Below are 19,240 nucleotides of genomic sequence, written 5' to 3'. Positions count from 1 at the left end.
TGTGTGTCTCTCTCTCTGTATATTGCGCTCTCTCTCTCGCTCTCTGTGAATCCCTCTTTCTCTGTGAATATCTCTCTGTATCTACCCTCTTCCCATAAACACGTACATAATCCTAACAGAGTGGAAAATACCTGAGTCGTGATCTTTACACACACTGCACATGCTCAGATTAATACAGTAGAGCCAAAAGAAAGTGCATATACACACACACACACACACCAAATCCCTGGTTATCTGCCTCCCTGCCATGGCTGAGCCACAGTCCTCATGACTCATTTCACCCCTGTATAGATTACGCTGTGTAACACACACACACACACACACACACACACACACACACACACACTGATGCCCCCTCCCTCCTATCCATCTCCATCTCACTCCCTTTGCCCCTGCAGGAAAGCAGCTTGTCAGCTCCTGACCCTCCATCCCTCCACCCCACTGACAGGGCTCATGCACAAAACTGTTGCAGGGTCCATGGAGCTTTACACACTTTTCTACTAAGTGTGTGCCAGCAGCAACTTCCAAGTCAGTGCTACAATGCTCATACACAAGCAGACTTCTAGCTAGTTGGTCATTTGAGTAATGGCTAGTAATTCCTCTTTCATTTGACCACGTCAGGCCAATGGAAGGACCCAATGAGTGACCCTGATGAATGACACTCGGTGGAGGGAGGCTAACCTTCTTTTGTGGTCAAAGTCATTTAGTGCTGCCTGTGGTTGTCGACACAGCAGGACTTAGCTCTCCCCACCTTGCTCCTCCCTGTCCCCSTCCTGAAGTTCCCTGATTGATCCAAGAGGATTAGCCACCCATTGCTCCTGCCTGCTGTCTCAGCCTTGGAGTTGGTATTGTGTGGAACTGTAGATWTTTTGTTTTTMTACCTTTATTTAACTAGGCAAGTCAGTTAAGAACAAATTCTTATTCACAATGACGCCTAGGAACAGTGGGTTAACTGCCTTATTCAGGGGCAGAACGACAAATTGTTTACCTTGTCAGTTCGGGGATTCGAACCAGAAACCTTTCGGTTACTGGCCCAACGCTCTAGCCACTAGGCTACCTGCCGCATGAGCAAGGTTTGACCCTTGCTCATGCTCCCTGGTGCTTGTCCCCCTCCCTCGCCTTTCCTCTCTCATACACTTAAATTACATTTACTAGAGGGATTTATTGACGTTTATTTCAGTGCTATAGTCAGCTGTATGTTCTCTCTATGGGAGAAGGGASAAGTGCTTGACACTCCAAAGAAATGGACCCCTTATTTTTGCAATGGCAGCATTAGGGGAGGCAGCTCACTAACCAACCACGTGGGTCTGTCTTTGTCTGGGTCTGGTTAGCCTTTTAACACTAAGATGCTGTGTTAGATTTCTATTGACAATATGAGAAAACCACCTCCATTGAATTATTGTGTTATCAAATTCCCTGTCCAGCTAAGCCTGTTACGGCAACATTGAAGCCATGTTAGTATGGTCACTGTGACGTCATTTTAACCCAACCTGTCCTCTCTCTGTTACAGGGCAGTAATGTGATGGAGGAACAGGACCTGAGGGAGATAGGCATCACTGACCCAGGACATCGGAGGAAGATCCTGCATGCAGCTCGGTCCCTGCCAAAGGTGAGCCTAGTCTCTCCAAACTCCTGACTTTAATGAGTTCCCCTATGGCCCCATGCAGTAGCTCTAGCGAGTGTGATCAGCCCTGATTATGTGGGGAGTGGAGTGATCAGTGTGTGACTGTCTCCTCCTGCAGGTGAAGGCCCTGGGCTGTGACGGCAGCATCTCTCTCTCCTCCTGGCTGGACCTCCTGGGCCTGCAGGAGTACCTCCACAACTTCCTGTCCAGCGGATACCGCAGCCTCGACTGTGTCAAGAACCTGTGGGAGCTGGAGATTGTCAAAGTGAGTGTGTCTCTGAAATCTACTTTGAGAGAGCACATTTTGAAATAGTCATTTAATTTAATAGTAAATATATGCAAATGGCAATATGCTCGATGAGTTACTGTGGACTTAAGTTGAAATGTGTGTTGGGGTTTGTTCAGTGGTTAGGACTGTTTTGTATCTTCCAGGTACTGAAAATCACCCTGCTGGGACACAGAAAGCGCATCATCGCCTCGCTGGCAGAACGGCCCTATGAGGAACCTCCTGTCAAGCCCCCCCGCCTGTCCCAGATCAGGTGTCAGGACCTTGTATCCCAGACCTCCTCTCCCATCAGTCACATGGACTCCTACGCAGGTCGTTCCATGGACCCCCTCCTGCCGTTGGGGGAGCCTGGGAGGAGGAAGGGGCCTGACCCAGCTTACGATGTGGACCCCCACCGGCCACGCAGTGGAAGACACCGCTCACATGAGAGGTATGAGGAGCGGCATCGTGAGCCCCGTCTGACCCTGCGACCCCCCAGCCTGGCAGCACCTTACACCCCTGTACAGAACTGGCACCACCAGCCTGAGAAGCTCATCTTTGAGTCCTGTGACTATGAAGCCAATGTAAGGGACACCTTTTCCTGCAGTAACTCACTAATGGCTTTCTTTAATATATATGCTCCCACTCTATGTATTACTATATTAATGTTTCTCTGTCTCACTCTCACACTCTCTCACTCAAAATCCAGTACCTGGGATCTATGCTCATCAAGGAGCTACGTGGTACAGAGTCCACCCAGGACGCCTGTGCCAAAATGAGGGTAGGTCACGCCTTTACCTACTCTCCTCATGTTTAGAGAGACATCATTCTATATCTCTGCTGAAAGGACCCAGACTAATTTTTTTTCTCTCTCTCTCTCTCTCTTCTCTCTTCTCTCTTCTCTCTCTCTTCCCCCCCCAGAGTTCGACAGAGCAGATGAGGAAGGTCCCCACCATCGTCCTCTCCATCACATACAAAGGGGTGAAGTTCATTGACGCAGCCAATAAGGTTGGTTGGCTGGGTGCCCCTTTTCACCTTGGACCAGATCCATACGGCGATATCTGATAACTAGACAGACACACACACCTGTCCCAGCCAGGGAGACTAGACACCAGGGGAAGAGGAGGCTGCCCAGCATCGCATCACATTGATCCAGCCCCACCCTCTCCCTCCTTCATACTAAATGTCACCCCTGTCTGTTAAGTGTATCATAGACCTGACAGATAGGCCTTTTTTGAGGGGTCACAGGGTAGAAACTTCTGTGTCGCCATTGCAATTAAGAACATAGTGACATGTTCTTTCATAACGGAGATGTGATAGTTATTGATGTCTCTGTGACTATACAAACAGTATACTCATTGTAGTGTCTTGTTGGACTCTCCTCCCATACAGAACATCATAGCTGAGCATGAGATCCGGAACATCTCGTGTGCGGCCCAGGACCCAGAGGATCTGTGCACGTTTGCCTACATCACCAAGGACCTGCAAACCAACCACCACTACTGCCATGTGTTCAGCACAGTGGACGTGGTGAGAATACATGCCTACACAATCATCCCACTCTAACCCAATCACTTCAGCATGCAGTGACGTGACTTGACTTCATTGTATGTTCTACTATCGCATTCCTTTCAGAATATGTCCAAACTAAGACATGTTATTGCCACACCACACCACACAGTACATATACAAATATCTTTCAGCTGTAGATTCAGGTCCATACAGAATGGTCTGTGATGTCCTCTCCTCTGTCCTCATGTTGGTTCCTTCCCAGCCACATTTTTTAATCCTCAGAGGAGATGTGACTCTGATTGGCAGCAACACAGCATCACTGTTATCTTTACTCTCTAGACCAGCTTCTCTACCTGTGAGGTTTCCTACTTCAGCAACATTTGATTGCCTTTTTCCGACAGTCATGGTGCTATGAGGCCATCACTAAACTGCCAACCTCCACCACGCCGTTCCTCCTGAGAACTGATTATTTGTCTWAACCAGGGTTCCCCAATAGGCAGGCACCCATGTTTTCTGAGTGAAATGTTTGGGGGGGTACTTTAAAAAAATATATGTTGGACATTAAGGACTGTAAAATCATCAGGAATTCAGCTCAAAGTGATTTTAATTTAGGAAATCTGTTCCCTAGTATTCCCACGCATAAATAGAGAGGCATATTTGATCATATGTAATCAAGGTTTGAAATATGTTCTGGCCCACCAACCATCTGCTCAAGAAAAATTGGCCCAAGGCGGTGACGATGACCGTATTACCGCCACACTGGCGTTCACGAGTCATGACGGCAGTCAAATTCCACATAAACGTTTAGTCACAGTAATTAGGCTTCTCCAAGCTCTGATGTTGCTGATGGTCATTAGTAGTATAGCCTATAGAAATGTATTTGAACATCTAATCAAACACTTCATGTGAGCCCATGAGCTCATGTTGCACAACATTTCTATAGGCTATTCAATTGCATGAGAAAACAGAGTGATGGCCTCTATTAAAAAGAGGAGGATCCCATCAGCTTTCCATAGGCTAGGCATACTATATATATTTCTGAACTTTCCTAATATTAAGCACATTTGGTTCTATTTACAACAGGAGTATAGCCCACCAGGCTGGCATGAAAATGAACCATGGGAAAAGCGTTGTCCTTTTGCTATTTAAGTGCATAGATTACATTTATTTTTTCACACTGCTGTTTCGAGACAGGTGCATGTTAATGGTCCATTCTAAATCAAACCAAATTTCACACGTATATTATTTAGTATATGTAAAGACAAGATTAAATTAAGAATAGTCTGATGGGTGACAATATTAGCCTATATATATTATCACTTGTGAATGATGCCCAGCTTAAGGCAATAAACTGTGAATCCTGTGCAAAGAACAAAGCAGAGCTCATGCCTTTTTTCAAATCATAATTAGTTGTATCATGCAGCCTTAGAATCTTTTAAAAATCAAAACGTATAGCCCAACATTTGTATCACAACTAAACTTACATAAATAACTCTAAATTAAGCAAACAGGAGTACTGTTTCTTTGTTAACCGCTCAACACAGAATAGCCGCATGTGCACAGTCCCTTAAATCTTTTGGAGAAAATATCCTTTCTATTTTATTCAGCTATGTTGAATTGTATTCTTCATACTATAAAATAATGCCACTGAAGTCTAAGCAAATCTTGTCTGCTAAATGAACTAGTGTAGCCCACAGCCATTTGGTATAGCCTGATCAGGACCTAACATAAGGACAACTCAGAGTATGCTATTCTGTTCTTCTGAAATAGACTACATTTTCATCATATCATGTTTCTTTAGACCTGTCTAAAATAAATAATGGATTTATTGTGATGGTGTAGGCTATATTACATGGATTTATTATACTTTTTAAAATGTAGATGTTCCAAAGGTTTGCATAAGTGGCTTGTAGGCTATGCATGGAAGCCAGGAGATGCGAAATGTGTTTATGTTAATTAACGGTCAGTTACCGTGAGACCGGCTGTTATTTTCTTGACAATCACCGGCTGACAAAATGTTATGACAGCCACAGCCCTACCCACAGCTGAGTGTAACTCTAAAGCTTTTCACATTTAATACTGTAGGGGTCATCTAAGGCCACTGACAAACTACTACAGAGGCTGGTCCAATAGAAATAACATAACCATTAAAGTCAATGGCTGTTTTTCTATGGCTGGTCCCACCTTTCTGAGAGGTCTGCTGTTGGCCCTCTGGCTTGTGTTGTACTCAATAGGTCTGTGAACTGAATGGCCTCAGGGGTAATGCAGTAGGCTGATGACTATCTGAGATGAGGTGAGGTGGGGGAGTGTAATAACCCGGAGATGTGATCAGAGCTTTTAAACAGTATTGACCAGGCTGCTATCGGACGCCACAGGCTCATTTTTCACCAGCCCACACAATGGGACGGATCCCAGATCAGATCAAAGGAAATAAACAAAGAGAAAGTTCCTCGGAGACACAGACTAATAATCAGCCTTCTGGTTTTCTCAAGCTGGAGGTGTTTTGTTACTTAACTTTACAAGGATATGTTTAACAGAGCCAATCAGGTGGTGTCTCACTGGACTGGGTGGAGCTTCCCATGGTGCTGCATGTGTCAGGGACAAAGAGTATCAGAGGAAGCCATAAAAATCCATCTTTCTCAATGCAAAACAAATCCAGGGCTTTTTGGGTGTACAAATAAATACACACATGGACCCCCCCAATGTTCTTGTCTCTGGTCCCAAGTGCATGTTCACCTTCAGCTGCACCTTTCCACTATGTAGAATCTGAGTGTTTTAATGTGATGCAGCTCCAMRCTCAGTGGGTTGCAGTAGCATGTGTTTGCAGTCAGGGGACAAAGAGAGAACCGCTTGCTGTCTCGCTACACTTCCTCTCTACCTGACTGCTTTCTCTGCCATTGAGTTAAGTCTGTTTACAAAGTTGTACAGGCAAATCAACTTTAGAGTAAAGTATTCGATGCCGTTGTATGACTGAGCATCTCTCCTGGGTCTTTGGAGGAGACTGTCCACTGAGCTGAGATTGTGGCATGTTGTGTCTCATCCATTCAATGTGTATGCTTTTAAATAGTGTACATACTTAGAACCCTGACTTGTCTGACCTAGGAATTATAGATGCACCGTATGCCTATGTTTACTTTCTTAATGACTAAGACTCAGTCTGCTGTAGAGTGATGCAGCAGCATTATATTCAGGAGCATTAGTGCATGTCTGTCTGTCTGTTGACATGTAACTTAACATAGCAGGCGTAAAAGAAACACCCMAGCGGGGTCCCAACATCCGTTTTTCAGGGGAAAAGGAAGCTAGGTTGAACATACTGTATCCCTGAGACCCGGATGTTTCTGGTTTCCCCCAACCCTACTGAAGGTGGTTGATATGGGAAACAGGAGGAGGGAGTAGAATATTGAGGAGGATTCTCTCTCCTCCCCCTCTGGTAGAACCTGACCTATGAGATTATCCTGACGCTGGGACAAGCTTTTGAGGTGGCCTATCAGCTGGCTCTCCAGGCCCAGAGGACCAAACAGCACCAGGGCATCCCAGCAGGACCTGGGACAGAGGTCATCGAGACCAAATCCAGCCGGCCCGTTCCTAAACCACGGGGCAGCGTAAAAAAATTAGGGGTGAGTTTTTCACACGCAAACATTTACATTTTTTTTATTATTTTAGCAGGCGCTCTTATCCAGAGCAACTTACAGGAGCAATTAGGCTTAAGTGCCTTGCTCAAGGGCACATCGGCACATTTTTCACCTAGTCGCCCCGGGATTCGAACCAGCAACCTTTCGGTAACTMGCCCCACGCTCTTAACCGCTAGGCTACCTGCCGACACACGCTGACACAATTCTCTCATTGTGAATACATTGTGAAAATCTGCCAGTAGCAACACTCCATTAGCATTAAAACATGGATTGCTACTGAATGATAATGTTACGATCACACAGCTGGGAACATTCATTAGATATAACAACCAGAATGTGTGTTCACACACAATCTCATCCTGCCTTTAATGGGCATGTTATGTACTGATGTTATTGTAGCGGAGCGGGGGTTGATTCACCACAGCATGGGCACATCACTCCCATCCCTCTCATCGGTACACACACCTAAAATCACACAAACATCTCATGTCCCCCACTAACCAGGGTCTTGTAAGAATCTGTCCCTACCTCCTGTCCCTCTGTCTCTCTCTCTGTATCGCTCTGTATCTTTCTCTCTCTCTTTTTTCTCTCTCTCTCTTGTTGTCCATTCACTTCCTGGCTGTCCCTCTCTCTCTCATTGTCCATTCACTTCCTGGCTGTCCTGTCTATCTCTCCCAGGACTCTCCTCCCCAGCTGGACACTCACTCCTGCTTTTACTGTCACACCTGCACCACCCACTGTCCCTCCTTTCTTCCGCTGTACCACTCTGCCAGCCCTGCCGCCCAGGTGCTGCTCTTTCTCCCTCTCCTCACCCTTTCTCTCTCTCCGCATTCTTCTATCATCTACCCTTTCTATATAATGTTACCGCTTTGGCTTGATCCCCCCCCATCACCAATACAGTTCTCACATTTTCTCTCCTCACCTTCAATCCATCCACATTACTCATTTATCTCTCCTCTTCACACCTCATTCTCTCTGTTTTTGTCTCAACGGGGTTCCCAACCTGGAATCACATAATTTTTTCTTTCAGAAGATGACATTTTGAAACACCATCAACTCTGTTGATTGCTGTGTTGTTCTTTACTAGACCCCTTGGTAGTTGTAAGACCCTTGGGAYCCCCCTAGTGGTATGAACGTTCCAGGTTGGTAATCACACTTTTGATTTGGTGATGATGATGTGCTATAGCTTTTCCCTCAGTGGTTCTTCTGTTCATATTTTCTTAATCACACTTACTTAGTACAATGAGTCATCATTACCTCTGATGATTTCTCTGATTTCACAACGCTTTCAGGGAAAGGAAATGATGATCTCAGAATGACTAACGTAGCTCAGCACACCAATTTTTCATTTGTTGGCTCTCTCCCCCTAAGTCTGACTTGTATCCTGGCTGACCCCCCCTGCGTCCCCTACCCCTACAGGTGGACCCGTTGGAGCTGGTGGGGGACTCCCAGTCCCAGGGCAGTGCCACGTGGCTGGTGGACCCCGTTCCCAAGGACTCCAAGAGGACCATCAGCACTAAGTACGAGACCACCATATTCTGAGTAGACCTGCCACCTCACCTCTCCTGACCTTTTACCTTGGATCTGACCTCCTAATCTACTGTACCTTTCCTCCTCTCCTTCTCCTTCTGTGTGCCTTTCAATGTGACTCTGCCCGTCTCCGCTCCAGGCCTGACCCCTGCTCTCCTGTCTCCCTCCACCTCCTTTCCTCTCCTCTGCCACTGTTGGACCCTGCTGTCTGAGAGTTAGTCTACCACATCTACCTTCTGCTCTCCTCGCCACTGTGTTGTCTTCCCCCAACCACAGCTCTGACTGTGGGGACTAACTGTTACTGGACCGCTCTCCTAACTGGAACACGTACCTCTTCCTTCCCTCTAATTAATAAGTCCTGCCAACTACTGGGCCCTGAATCCTTCCAACCTTCTCTATGATTGTGAAGCAATCATCAACRGTTCCCCAGGCATTTACTGTAGTTCCTCTTGCCTTTGTGACCAAGAAGCATGAGACCTTATCCTTCTGCAACATTCCCTCTGTTTTGTTTTCTCATGAACCCTGTGCTTCCTCACATTCACATTGGCACTGCATTAGCCCTGCTTTCAATTTTGTAATGTATGGTGCTGTTATTTGTAGCATTTACCAATGCTAGTAGGCTCAGTGGCATTATCTGACCGATCCAGTACAGTAGCTGTGAAGTGTGTAAGACAGCTAATGTAATCCATAAGTCACTGATTAAGTTTGTTCAGTGGTAGCGATCTCCATTCTACCTACAGTACCTTCTCACCACTCTAATTTACCTCTTACTCACAAACTACTATCCCCCAAACTCTCTTAGAACAATCCTTCATTTTTCCTTCTATATATCCCTCCTTTCTTTTTCATTCCTTTTACTCATCAATGTTGTTTTCTCCTCTGGGTGCTTTTCCTGCTCTACCAGGCGACGGCCACTGTGAGATGCTCTTGAAGAACTTTCCCTCCTTGTTTTCTGAACAATAATCTCCTGACTCCAGTGCTCAGAAAAAAATATATGATTCTCTACAGCGAAGGATCAACTACCTGGATGAACATTGTTTTCTAGAAGAATCTGTAAGAGACCGACTGTTCCATTGTTCCAACTCTACACACATAGTAGGAACATTGCCTGTTTCCCTGCAAGGGGATGGATGACAACCTTGTTGCACAGGACTAAACCCTAAACCCATCCCCCCTGGGATTGGTCCATTTGGGTTAACAGGGGGAAGGGCACGTACATGCGTATCCTGTCAGACTTATTTACATTCTTTGTGTCGGTTTACCGGAAACTGTCTGGGAAAACTGGCCCTCTGTGTCAGGCTGCCAAAGGAGGCTAGGGTCCAGCACTGTGATAGGAGATCTCTATTGGGAACTAATGGAGTTAACATTGACGGGGCCTTTTGTTAGGGAACAACAGTGGGCAGGATAGGACACAGAGGCTCACACAGAATATAGTGTCCTATGTAGAGGTGCTCACTGTTATAGACAGACAGCCTAGTGGGACATCTATTTGAGCATGCCTTTCTCTGTTTATGACTGAGATTACGTTGATTTAAAATCTAGTGCAATCCTAATTTGGAGTGTCATGAGCACTTTTTGTGAATGCTTGGATGCTGGGGAAATATTGTGTGCATCCAAGATGATATGAAGAGAAATTGAATTGACTGTTCATTTAATAGAGTAGGAACCAAAGAGATGCCAAAATGCGTGAATTCTGCTCTAGCCACCCGTAATAGACCTGGGTGATGGTCTTAGGGTAATAACTCAGCCTAGCTGGTACATCAGTCAATATAGAGCTGATTAGTGCCAGTAACCTTAATGACGAGGAAGAGAGCGCATCAAATCTCTCAGTGGAGAGGAGAGGTTATATGAAGTACGTAGAAAATAAAAAATAAACATTGTTCACAATCCAAGCATGTCTTAATGGACTGAAAGAGGAAGGCATTAGGTTGGCACGGCACTGATTCTACATATAGACATAATAAAAGTACATCATTACTTACTGTTGCTGTGCTAGGTTCAGTTCATTAAGTGTTCAAATCACTGTTCACATCCATCTAAAATTCAAACTCATCGCCATATTCCAAATAGTGTTAAGACCCTATCAACCCACTGTTGAAACTTAACCCCAGCGGAATGGGGGCTTTCCTCTCCTTCTTTTCCTTTTCAGAGCTCATGCCTTCTTGATGTTCTGTTGTCATTAATGGATGTCTGTCTGTGTTTGATTTAGAATCCACCCTGCCTCAGTCAATATTCAGAGTGCTAACATTGAAGCGGCAGTTGATCATTATCTAGAAAAATCCATCATTTTTATATCTCCTCCATTTAGTTTTCAGTTGGCTCCGTCYTGTTTTTACATTATTTTAACCCCATTGCTGTGTTGGTGTGTATCTCCCTTCCATGTAGCTGACTACCATGACCAGACACCCAGCCAGAGTGAGAGGTCAGGGGTGCTCAGACCAATGGTATTTTGTTGTGGGGCAGGATGCCCTTTTGGAACCAAGAGAAAGGCCAGGCCCACTTTCCATGCACCTCTCCACCCACTGGGGGTCGTGCTTGCATACACCAGGAAGGCCCTACCTGCTCTCTGCCGCCCCCGGCCTTCTCCTCATCCTCCACTTCTTCAGCTCCAGGGGTCAGCTCTGTAGCAGACAGACAGGAAGTCAGCTATTTGCTTCTTCCACCCTGTCCTGTCCTTTGACCACTGTGACTGACTGCCCCCAGGCAGTAAACCGAATCAACCAACACCCTCACTGCATCCACTTACATATACTGAACAATGGACTCAATATGTCAAAACTTGGTCAATAATCTAGAGATCACAAAGGTGGGTGTTTGTTTGGTACATGTCCCTCTTTCATTGTGAAGCACTCAACTTCAACATCCCTCATCTGTTTTTGGTACCAATTAAACATGTTTATCCTTTACAGGCCTGTGAATGCTGTTCAGACAGACAGTGTATTCTATTTATGGGTACGAGAGTGACAAGTTCCCAGTTGTTTTTTGCCAGACATTTTGTGACTTGTTTATCCATTCCATGAGAGGTGAAGATGGTTGCCTCCTCTAGATTGGTGCCTCAAACAACTCCTCCTCAGAGAGGCCTTTCCCATACACTTAAATGTGTCTTCACTGAGGGCTACGCTAAGCTACTCTTTACTCTGACAGTGATAGTAATCAACATAAATTATAGATTTTTGAGCAGAGAAAATCGAGATCCTACCTGACTATCTCAATGCAATACCTATGGGAAATGAGAGACAAATTTGGGAAGAATTGGGTAAAATGATTACAATGTGAGATGCAGCAGTACACTCACAGGCTCTCTCCTGTCCATCCATCCAAGCACCAGGTCAGCGACATCAAAGCATCTCTTATTTTCATTTCCTCATTCATAACATACAGAACTGTGATAAATAATGGAATAGTGTGCGGGAGGAATTTTGGACGGCTGTTAAACTGACAATACAGATCATATTTAAACAGGGTGAATGGCTTTTATTTGATAAAAATAATAATAATGTATTGTCTTTTTGTACGTTTTAACTGTCCTGATGCTGGATACTATATGACCAGGCTGGTGTTAGGAGGTAGTCCTACTGATTGCATTTTATTCCCCCTCCCTTTATTTCTGAATTAATTTTGAACTAGTCAAACCACGAAACGAGTCATATAAGATTTTAGGTACAATAATGTACCAAGCATTTTCTCCCCATACGCCATCTCTCCTGGTACTCTGTGGGCAGCTAGTGATGAACCTCTGTTGGTATGTTGACTAGTTATGGTACACTCAATATGGTACACTGGCTTCAGCTTGTTGATAGCACCTGCAGCCATCAACCTGGTCCCATCTTCGCGTTTGCACATTTACTAAGGATCATTGTACTACCAATGTGACTATTCTGATGATATTGATGACTATAATGATTAGAACAATATTGGATTGTAAATTAATCTCTAGCAGTCTGTATTTTGATACTTGAATGATTTTGCTTTTATAGATATCTATATATATATATATATATATATATATATATATATATATATATATATATGTGTGTGTGTGTATGTATGTATGTATGTAATTTTTTGCCACATTTGTCGTAAAGAGAAAAAGGACTGTGTCTTATAAAGTTCAACATATCATGATACCCAACGATTGAAAACAGAGAAAGAACTTAGAGCGACCGCACTAAAGAAACAAAGAAAAAGATTGTAAATAATCTTGGGCTTCCAGTCTTTTTATGATTATTATTTTTCATAATTGTACAACTAATAAATGAAGAAATGATGAACCAGATTCCTGTTTTCTTTTTTTCATGACAATCATTCAGCCGTGAAGAGTTGCATAGTACTATTCTTTACATGTGCGTAGTCCCAGACAGACAAAAGGTAATGGTGATGATACTGTAGTATGACAAACCAACATGAACAAGTCTGGGCAAGGAAATCGGACAGGCTTGACGGTGCATCTTTTGAAGCAGCTGATATTGACCTGTTTCAAAAGATGCACCAAAATGAATTCCTCATTGGACTTAGTTGGTAGTGTTACCTGAGGGCCGGGATAGTCGATAACAAATATATTTCATGTTTCAATAAAATGACGGTGATGAGGAGAACAGAAGAAGAACTCGACAATTGGTTGGGAATGGGACAGGTTTACATTTTTACAGATAGGGTTTGTTTAATTACTTTATACTTTTAATTTGCAGCTGTAATAGCTGAGCTGTGTCATGCTTGTCAGGTGTTTAGGAGCATAAAGCCAATACACAGGTAAAAGAGCTTGTCTGTGTAACGTTAAGATGTAAGAGGTGTAAGGAAAACCTGTGACTGAGAAAAGGTGTTTTTCAAGCCACAGGTACAAGAAGTKAAATATTTTTAAGGAGCTTCATGACAGTCTATACCGGGGGTCCTGGCACTACACAGCTGATTCAAATAACCAATTCATCAAGGTTTCATTATTTGGATCAGCTGTGAAGTGCTAGGGCAAAAACCAAAATGTGCACCCAAGGGGGGAGGGCCCAGGATCAAGTTTGGGAAACCCTGGCCTCTACACCTGCTGGAGGATTTTTAAATGAAGCATTAAACCTGCATGTTATTTCTCATATCTTTCAACTGTTAAGGTCTTTTGATTTGTCATAAGTATATTCAGTGGTGGAAAAAGTACACAATTGTCATACTTAGTAAAGATACCTTAATAGAAAATGACACAAGGAAAAGTGAGTCACCCAGTAAAATACTACTTGAGTGGAAGTCTAAAAGTATTCAGTTTTAAGTATACTTAAGTATCAAAAGTAAATGTAATTGCAAAAATATACTTAACTATCAAAAGTAAAAATAAYTATTTTAAATTCCTTATATTAAGCAAAACAGATGTCACCATTTTCTTGTTTTTTTATTTACGGATAGCCAGGGGCACAATCCAACACTAAGACATAATTTAATGAGTCCGCCAGATTAGAGGCCAGGAATGTTCTCTTGATAAGTGTGTGAATTGAAACATTTTCCTGTCCTGCTAAGCATTCAAAATGTAATAGTATGTAATGTATTTTGGGTGTCATGTAATTTGGGTGTCACGGAAAATGTATGGAGTAAAATGTACATTATTTTCATTAGGAATGTAGTGAAGTAAAAGTGAAGAAAGTCAAATATAAATAGTAAAGTACAGATACCCCCAAAAAACGACTTAGTGTAGTACTTTAAAGTATTTTTACTTCAGTACTTTACACCACTGAGTATATTGTTGCAATTTAGAGTCCACTGCTAATAGTTACTAACGGCTCTCTAACCTCACAGGTAAAGGTTCCCACTCTCTTTTGGTGATAGCAACACACATACTTGGAGAGACATACAGTTGAAGTCGGAAGCTTACATACACTTAGGTTGGAGTCATTAAAACTTGTTTTTTAACCTTTCCACAAATTTCTTGTTAACAAACTATAGTTTTAGAAAATCAGTTCGGACACCTACTTTGTGCATGACACAAGTAATTTTTCCGACAATTGTTTACAGACAGATTATTTCAATTATAATTCACTATCACAATTCCAGTGGGTCAGAAGTTTACATGCACTAAGTTGACAGTGCCTTTAAACAGCTTGGAAAATTCCAGAAAAGGATGTCATGGCTTTAGAAGCTTCTGATTGGCTAATTGACATCATTTGAGTCAATTGGAGGTGTACCTGTGGATGTATTTCAAAGCCTACCTTCAAACTCAGTGCCTCTTTGCTTGACATCATGGGAAAATCAAAAGAAATCAGCCAAGACCTCAGAAAAGAAGTTGTAGAAGAAGACCTCCACAAGTCTGGTTCATCCTTGGGAGCAATTTCCAAATGCCTGAAAGTACCACGTTCATATGTACAAACAAAAGTACGCAAGTATAAAAACCATGGGACCACGCAGCCATCATACCGCTCAGGAAGGAGACGTGTTCTGTCTCCTAGAGATGAACGTACTTTGGTGCGGAAAGTGCAAATCAATACCAGAACCACAGCAAAGGATCTTGTGAAGATGCTGGAGGAAACAGGTACAAACGTGTCTATATCCACAGTAAAACGAGTCCTATATCGACATAACCTGAAAGGCCAGTCAGCAAGGAAGAAGCCACTGCTCCAAAACCGCCATAAAAAAGGCCGACTACGGTTTGCAACAGCACATGGGGACAAAGATRGTACTTTTTGGAGAAATGTTCTCTGATCTGATGAAACAAAAATATAACTGTTTGGCCATAATGACCATCGTTATGTTTGGAGGAAAAAGGGGGAGGCTTGCAAGCCGAAGAACACCATCCCAACCATGAAGCACGGGGTAGCAGCATCATGTTGTGGGGGTGCTTTGCTGCAGAAGGGACTGGTGCACTTCACAAAATAGATGGTGTCATGAGGCAGTAAAATTATGTGGATATATGGAAGCAACATCTCAAGACATTAGTCAGGAAGTTAAAGCTTGGTCGCAAATGGGTCTTCCAAATGGAAAATGACCCAAAGCATACTTCCAAAGTTGTGGCAAAATGGCTTAAGGACAACAAAATCAAGGTATTGGAGTGGCCATCACAAAGCCCTAACCTCAATCCTATAGAAAATGTGTGGGCAGAACTGAAAAAGCGTGTGCGAGCAACGAGGCCTACAAACCTGACTCAGTTACACCAACTCTGTCAGGAGGAATGGGCCAAAATTCACCCAACTTATTGTGGGAAGCTTGTGGAAGGCTACCTGAAACATTTGACCCAAATTAAACAATTTAAAGGCAATGCTACCAAATACTAATTGAGTGTATGTAAACTTCTGACCCACTGGGAATGTGATGAAAGAAATAAAAGCTGAAATAAATAATTCCCTCTACTATTATTCTGACATTTCACATTCTTAAAATAAAGTGGTGATCCTAACTGACCTAAGACAGGGAATTTTTACTAGGATTAKATGTCAGGAATTGTGAAAAACTGAGTTTAAATGTATTTGGCTAAGGTGTACGTAAACTTCCGACTTCAACTGTACTTTCCTGAATCCTGTGTTGTCGATACTAGATCATGTTCAGATGGGCTACTATGATTCCAATGCATGGATATGTATCTCTAAGACAGATGGGAACTCAGATGAAGCGTTTGAAGGAGTAGCTCAGATTACGTTATGGGACGTGTTCCTCATCATGAGGATAATAAGGATCTAACCCTTTAAAAAAAATGTTTTGCCTAAAATGACATACCCAAATCTAACTGCCTGTAGTGAAATTAATGTAGGAGACACAGCAGGGGTTCAAACTGTAGAACCCAGTTCCTACACTTGAATATAAAAATGGATTTTATCAAATAAAAACTATGCTACATTTTATCTCTGGGACCCTCAGCATGACAAATCAGAGCAAGATTACTGAATGTAAGTACATTATTTACCTTCAGGGTGAATGTATGAAACCAGTTGCCGTGATAAAAGCTTTGTGTTGTTGTGCACTCTCCTCAAACAATAGCATGGTATTTTCACTGTAATAGCTACTGTAAATTGGACACTTCAGTTAGATTAACAAGAATMTAAGCTCTCTGCCCATATAAAACAAGTCTATGTCCTGGAAAGTTGGCTGTTACTTACAATGTCATTCTAGTCACATTAGCGCACGTTAGCAACAACCGTTCCGGTATAGAGACACCGATCCCGTAGAGGGGAACTACACATCAGGTGAGCAAACTGTAATAAACAGATTTTTCTCCGTTTCCGACTAGCTGGAAATCTAGAACTTTTGCCTCAAATATTTGTTCTTTACTTTTACTCCCTAATTTATTACAGGAATATTTGTTAATCAGAGACTTTGTGGTTGTGAATTGATGGACAACYACAAGCAGGGCCAAATCATGATAAAGGAATCTTTCAATGGATTTGATGGTGCTCTGAACTTCAACAAACTGCAGTACCATCCTAAGTGGCCTGAACTTGCGTTTAATCAACATAGGCCACAGTACATTCAAATGGGCCTTGGAAAAGGTTCACCTCCCCATTTGCATTAAAACATTAAAAGACTACCTGAAAAAAGGGGAGATGCTTGTGATGAGAAGAGGTTTGTGGACATACCATTGTCTATTGTTATTCCATGTGTAAAATAAAATAGGAATACAACAGGAGCAAATCTACAGTGGATCCATTGATACACATTTCTTCCTCCTCCTCAGTGCATCCCAGAGTTAGAATCATTCAGAAAACAAACCTAGATTCTGGAGGGGACAAGCTTTTGGTTTCTACCCATGCCACATCAACCTAACCCTGCTGAGAAATGGCCAGCCAGTGGCAGAGCATGATCTCACAGGTGGGCAGCTGCTGCCCAATGGAGACAGGCTGTAGCAGCTGAGGATGAATCTGACAATCAATGCCCAGGAGCTGAGAGAGAGAGGGAGAGACATCATTACACCTGTACTGCCACTCATCTGTCTGGACAACAAGTTGMATGTCAGTTGGGGTAAAACGAAAAACCAAGGGGTGCCCTGAGATATCATCAGATTATGTGCTATTTAGCAACCACTATGGTCCACCTCTAGCCTGGTTGCCATCTCTGTTCAGCCTTTACATTCCTCTCCTGTCATTTGCCAAAGTCTTTGATAGGAGTTGCAAGTGGAGTGTTGGCTAAAAAGACTGGTACCCAGACTAGTTCACCTCTGTTAGAGGTTACAAATTACAAAGTTGTTCCAATAATAAATACAAGTATTGTATACTGTTTGTATTTATTGACAGATCCTGATACTAGGCCCAGATAGCGTTTCCACCCTTGCAGTCGTCCCGYTGGTGCCAATGGTATTCATTTTGATTGGGGGCCTATCCTTTATTGTCTTTGGCATGTGGAAGTGGAAACGCACAGGTGAGATGGGGTTAGAAGTAGAGAATGGTGGTTACAGATGCAGAAAAAGTGTTTGGGTAGTGTTCATTTCTGTACTTGGAGTGATGTATATTAGTTGAACTAATACAATGATTGCTGCAATAAGGCTGCCCTCTTCAGGTGGCGAATGGTCTAACATGGACATATCTTCACGTTTACAGGATGACTATCTTTAATGTTTAACATCTTTATCAACAATGTAATTAGTGGCCGATAGAACCTGTGTCAATCTGTTGTTCTAGGCTTTCCTCCATTTTATGGACCTACTTACTCTGCTGCCAAAGGTACCGGTAAGTATGTTAGAATTTATGTTTACTTTGTCCCTATTGTATCATTGTGGCTTGTACTCAATCATTCCTGTCCAGTACTACTCATATCGTAAGGAGAAGAATGCCATGTTTTTTTATTTCTCTTCCAGAGACAGAACAGAGCAACTCATCTTTAGAGATGGAATCAACAGTCTTGATACAGCTGTACTCAAACCACCATCATACCATATTATGGTTATACCATCTCTGCTGGAGATGAAAAGAAGTGAATGATGGTCACTGTTTTTCAAAAAGYAAAATGAAGAAATCCAGAACTAATTGAACAAGCAAGCTTTGCACTGCTCTGTTGTTATTTAATGAGACTTGTTATATGGCCAGTAATAATTGCCTAAACTTTGTAAGTGAATTGTGTATACACTCCTCTACGTATTTATTTGGACAGTGAAGCTGAAACTTGTAATTTGGCTTTATACTCCAGCATTTTGAATTTGAGATCAAATGTTTCACGAGGCGACAATACAGAATGTCACCTTTTATTTGAGGGTATTTTCAAACATATGTTCTACCGTTTAGAAATGAAAGCACTTTATGTATCTAGTCCTCCTTTTTGAAGTTGTCATAAGTGTTTGGGCAACTTTACTTATGTGTATTAAAGAAGCCAAAATTGTAGTATTTGATCCCATATTCCCATAGTAGTACGCAGTGACTACATTAAGCTTGTGACTCAACAAACTTGTTAGGTGCATTTGCAGTTTGTTTTGGTTGTGTTTCAGATTATGCTGTGCCCAATAAAAATGAATGGTAAATAGTGTGTGGAAATACGTGCTATTATGGAACAGCAGGGTGCACCATGAGACATGTCAATAAAACATCTCAAATATGTTATTCATTATTTGATACACAAAATACAACAAAACAACAAAAAATCATATGTATAGAACATGTTTTTGTTTCTATTAGCCTATTTGCTGGTGATAAAATAATTTAAATGTTGAAAGATAATGATTAAATAATTCCACTCTGAAACCTTATAATTGTATGAAATTGATTAGAATCATAAAATTATAATCTGATG

General features: G+C 42.5%; 1 protein-coding gene and 1 pseudogene across 8 annotated transcripts in view; both read left to right on the top strand.

Moving 5' to 3' along the window:
- Positions 1 to 12,834, top strand: part of LOC111966582 (ankyrin repeat and SAM domain-containing protein 1A) — a 118,541-nt gene extending 105,707 nt beyond the window's left edge. For 5 of the 8 annotated variants that reach the window (XM_070444539.1, XM_070444537.1, XM_070444536.1 and 2 more), the window contains 9 exons: positions 1,511 to 1,609; positions 1,743 to 1,889; positions 2,057 to 2,473; positions 2,599 to 2,670; positions 2,811 to 2,897; positions 3,282 to 3,419; positions 6,836 to 7,018; positions 8,453 to 8,553; positions 8,703 to 12,834. In XM_070444539.1, coding sequence (XP_070300640.1) covers positions 1,511 to 1,609; positions 1,743 to 1,889; positions 2,057 to 2,473; positions 2,599 to 2,670; positions 2,811 to 2,897; positions 3,282 to 3,419; positions 6,836 to 7,018; positions 8,453 to 8,553; positions 8,703 to 8,775 — 1,317 coding nt within the window. In that variant the 3' untranslated portion in view covers positions 8,776 to 12,834. Of the gene's footprint in view, positions 1 to 1,510; positions 1,610 to 1,742; positions 1,890 to 2,056; positions 2,474 to 2,598; positions 2,671 to 2,810; positions 2,898 to 3,281; positions 3,420 to 6,835; positions 7,019 to 8,452 lie in introns of all 8 variants that reach the window. The other 3 variants (XM_023991348.2, XM_023991345.2, XM_023991344.2) reach the window with 3 other exon arrangements.
- Positions 11,069 to 18,869, top strand: LOC111966941 (uncharacterized; annotated as a pseudogene).
- Positions 18,870 to 19,240: the final 371 nt, after the last annotated feature.

The sequence above is a fragment of the Salvelinus sp. IW2-2015 genome, linkage group LG7 (assembly GCF_002910315.2).
Source record: "Salvelinus sp. IW2-2015 linkage group LG7, ASM291031v2, whole genome shotgun sequence".
Lineage (NCBI taxonomy): Eukaryota > Metazoa > Chordata > Actinopteri > Salmoniformes > Salmonidae > Salvelinus > Salvelinus sp. IW2-2015.
This window is presented reverse-complemented; position numbering and strand designations above follow the sequence as displayed.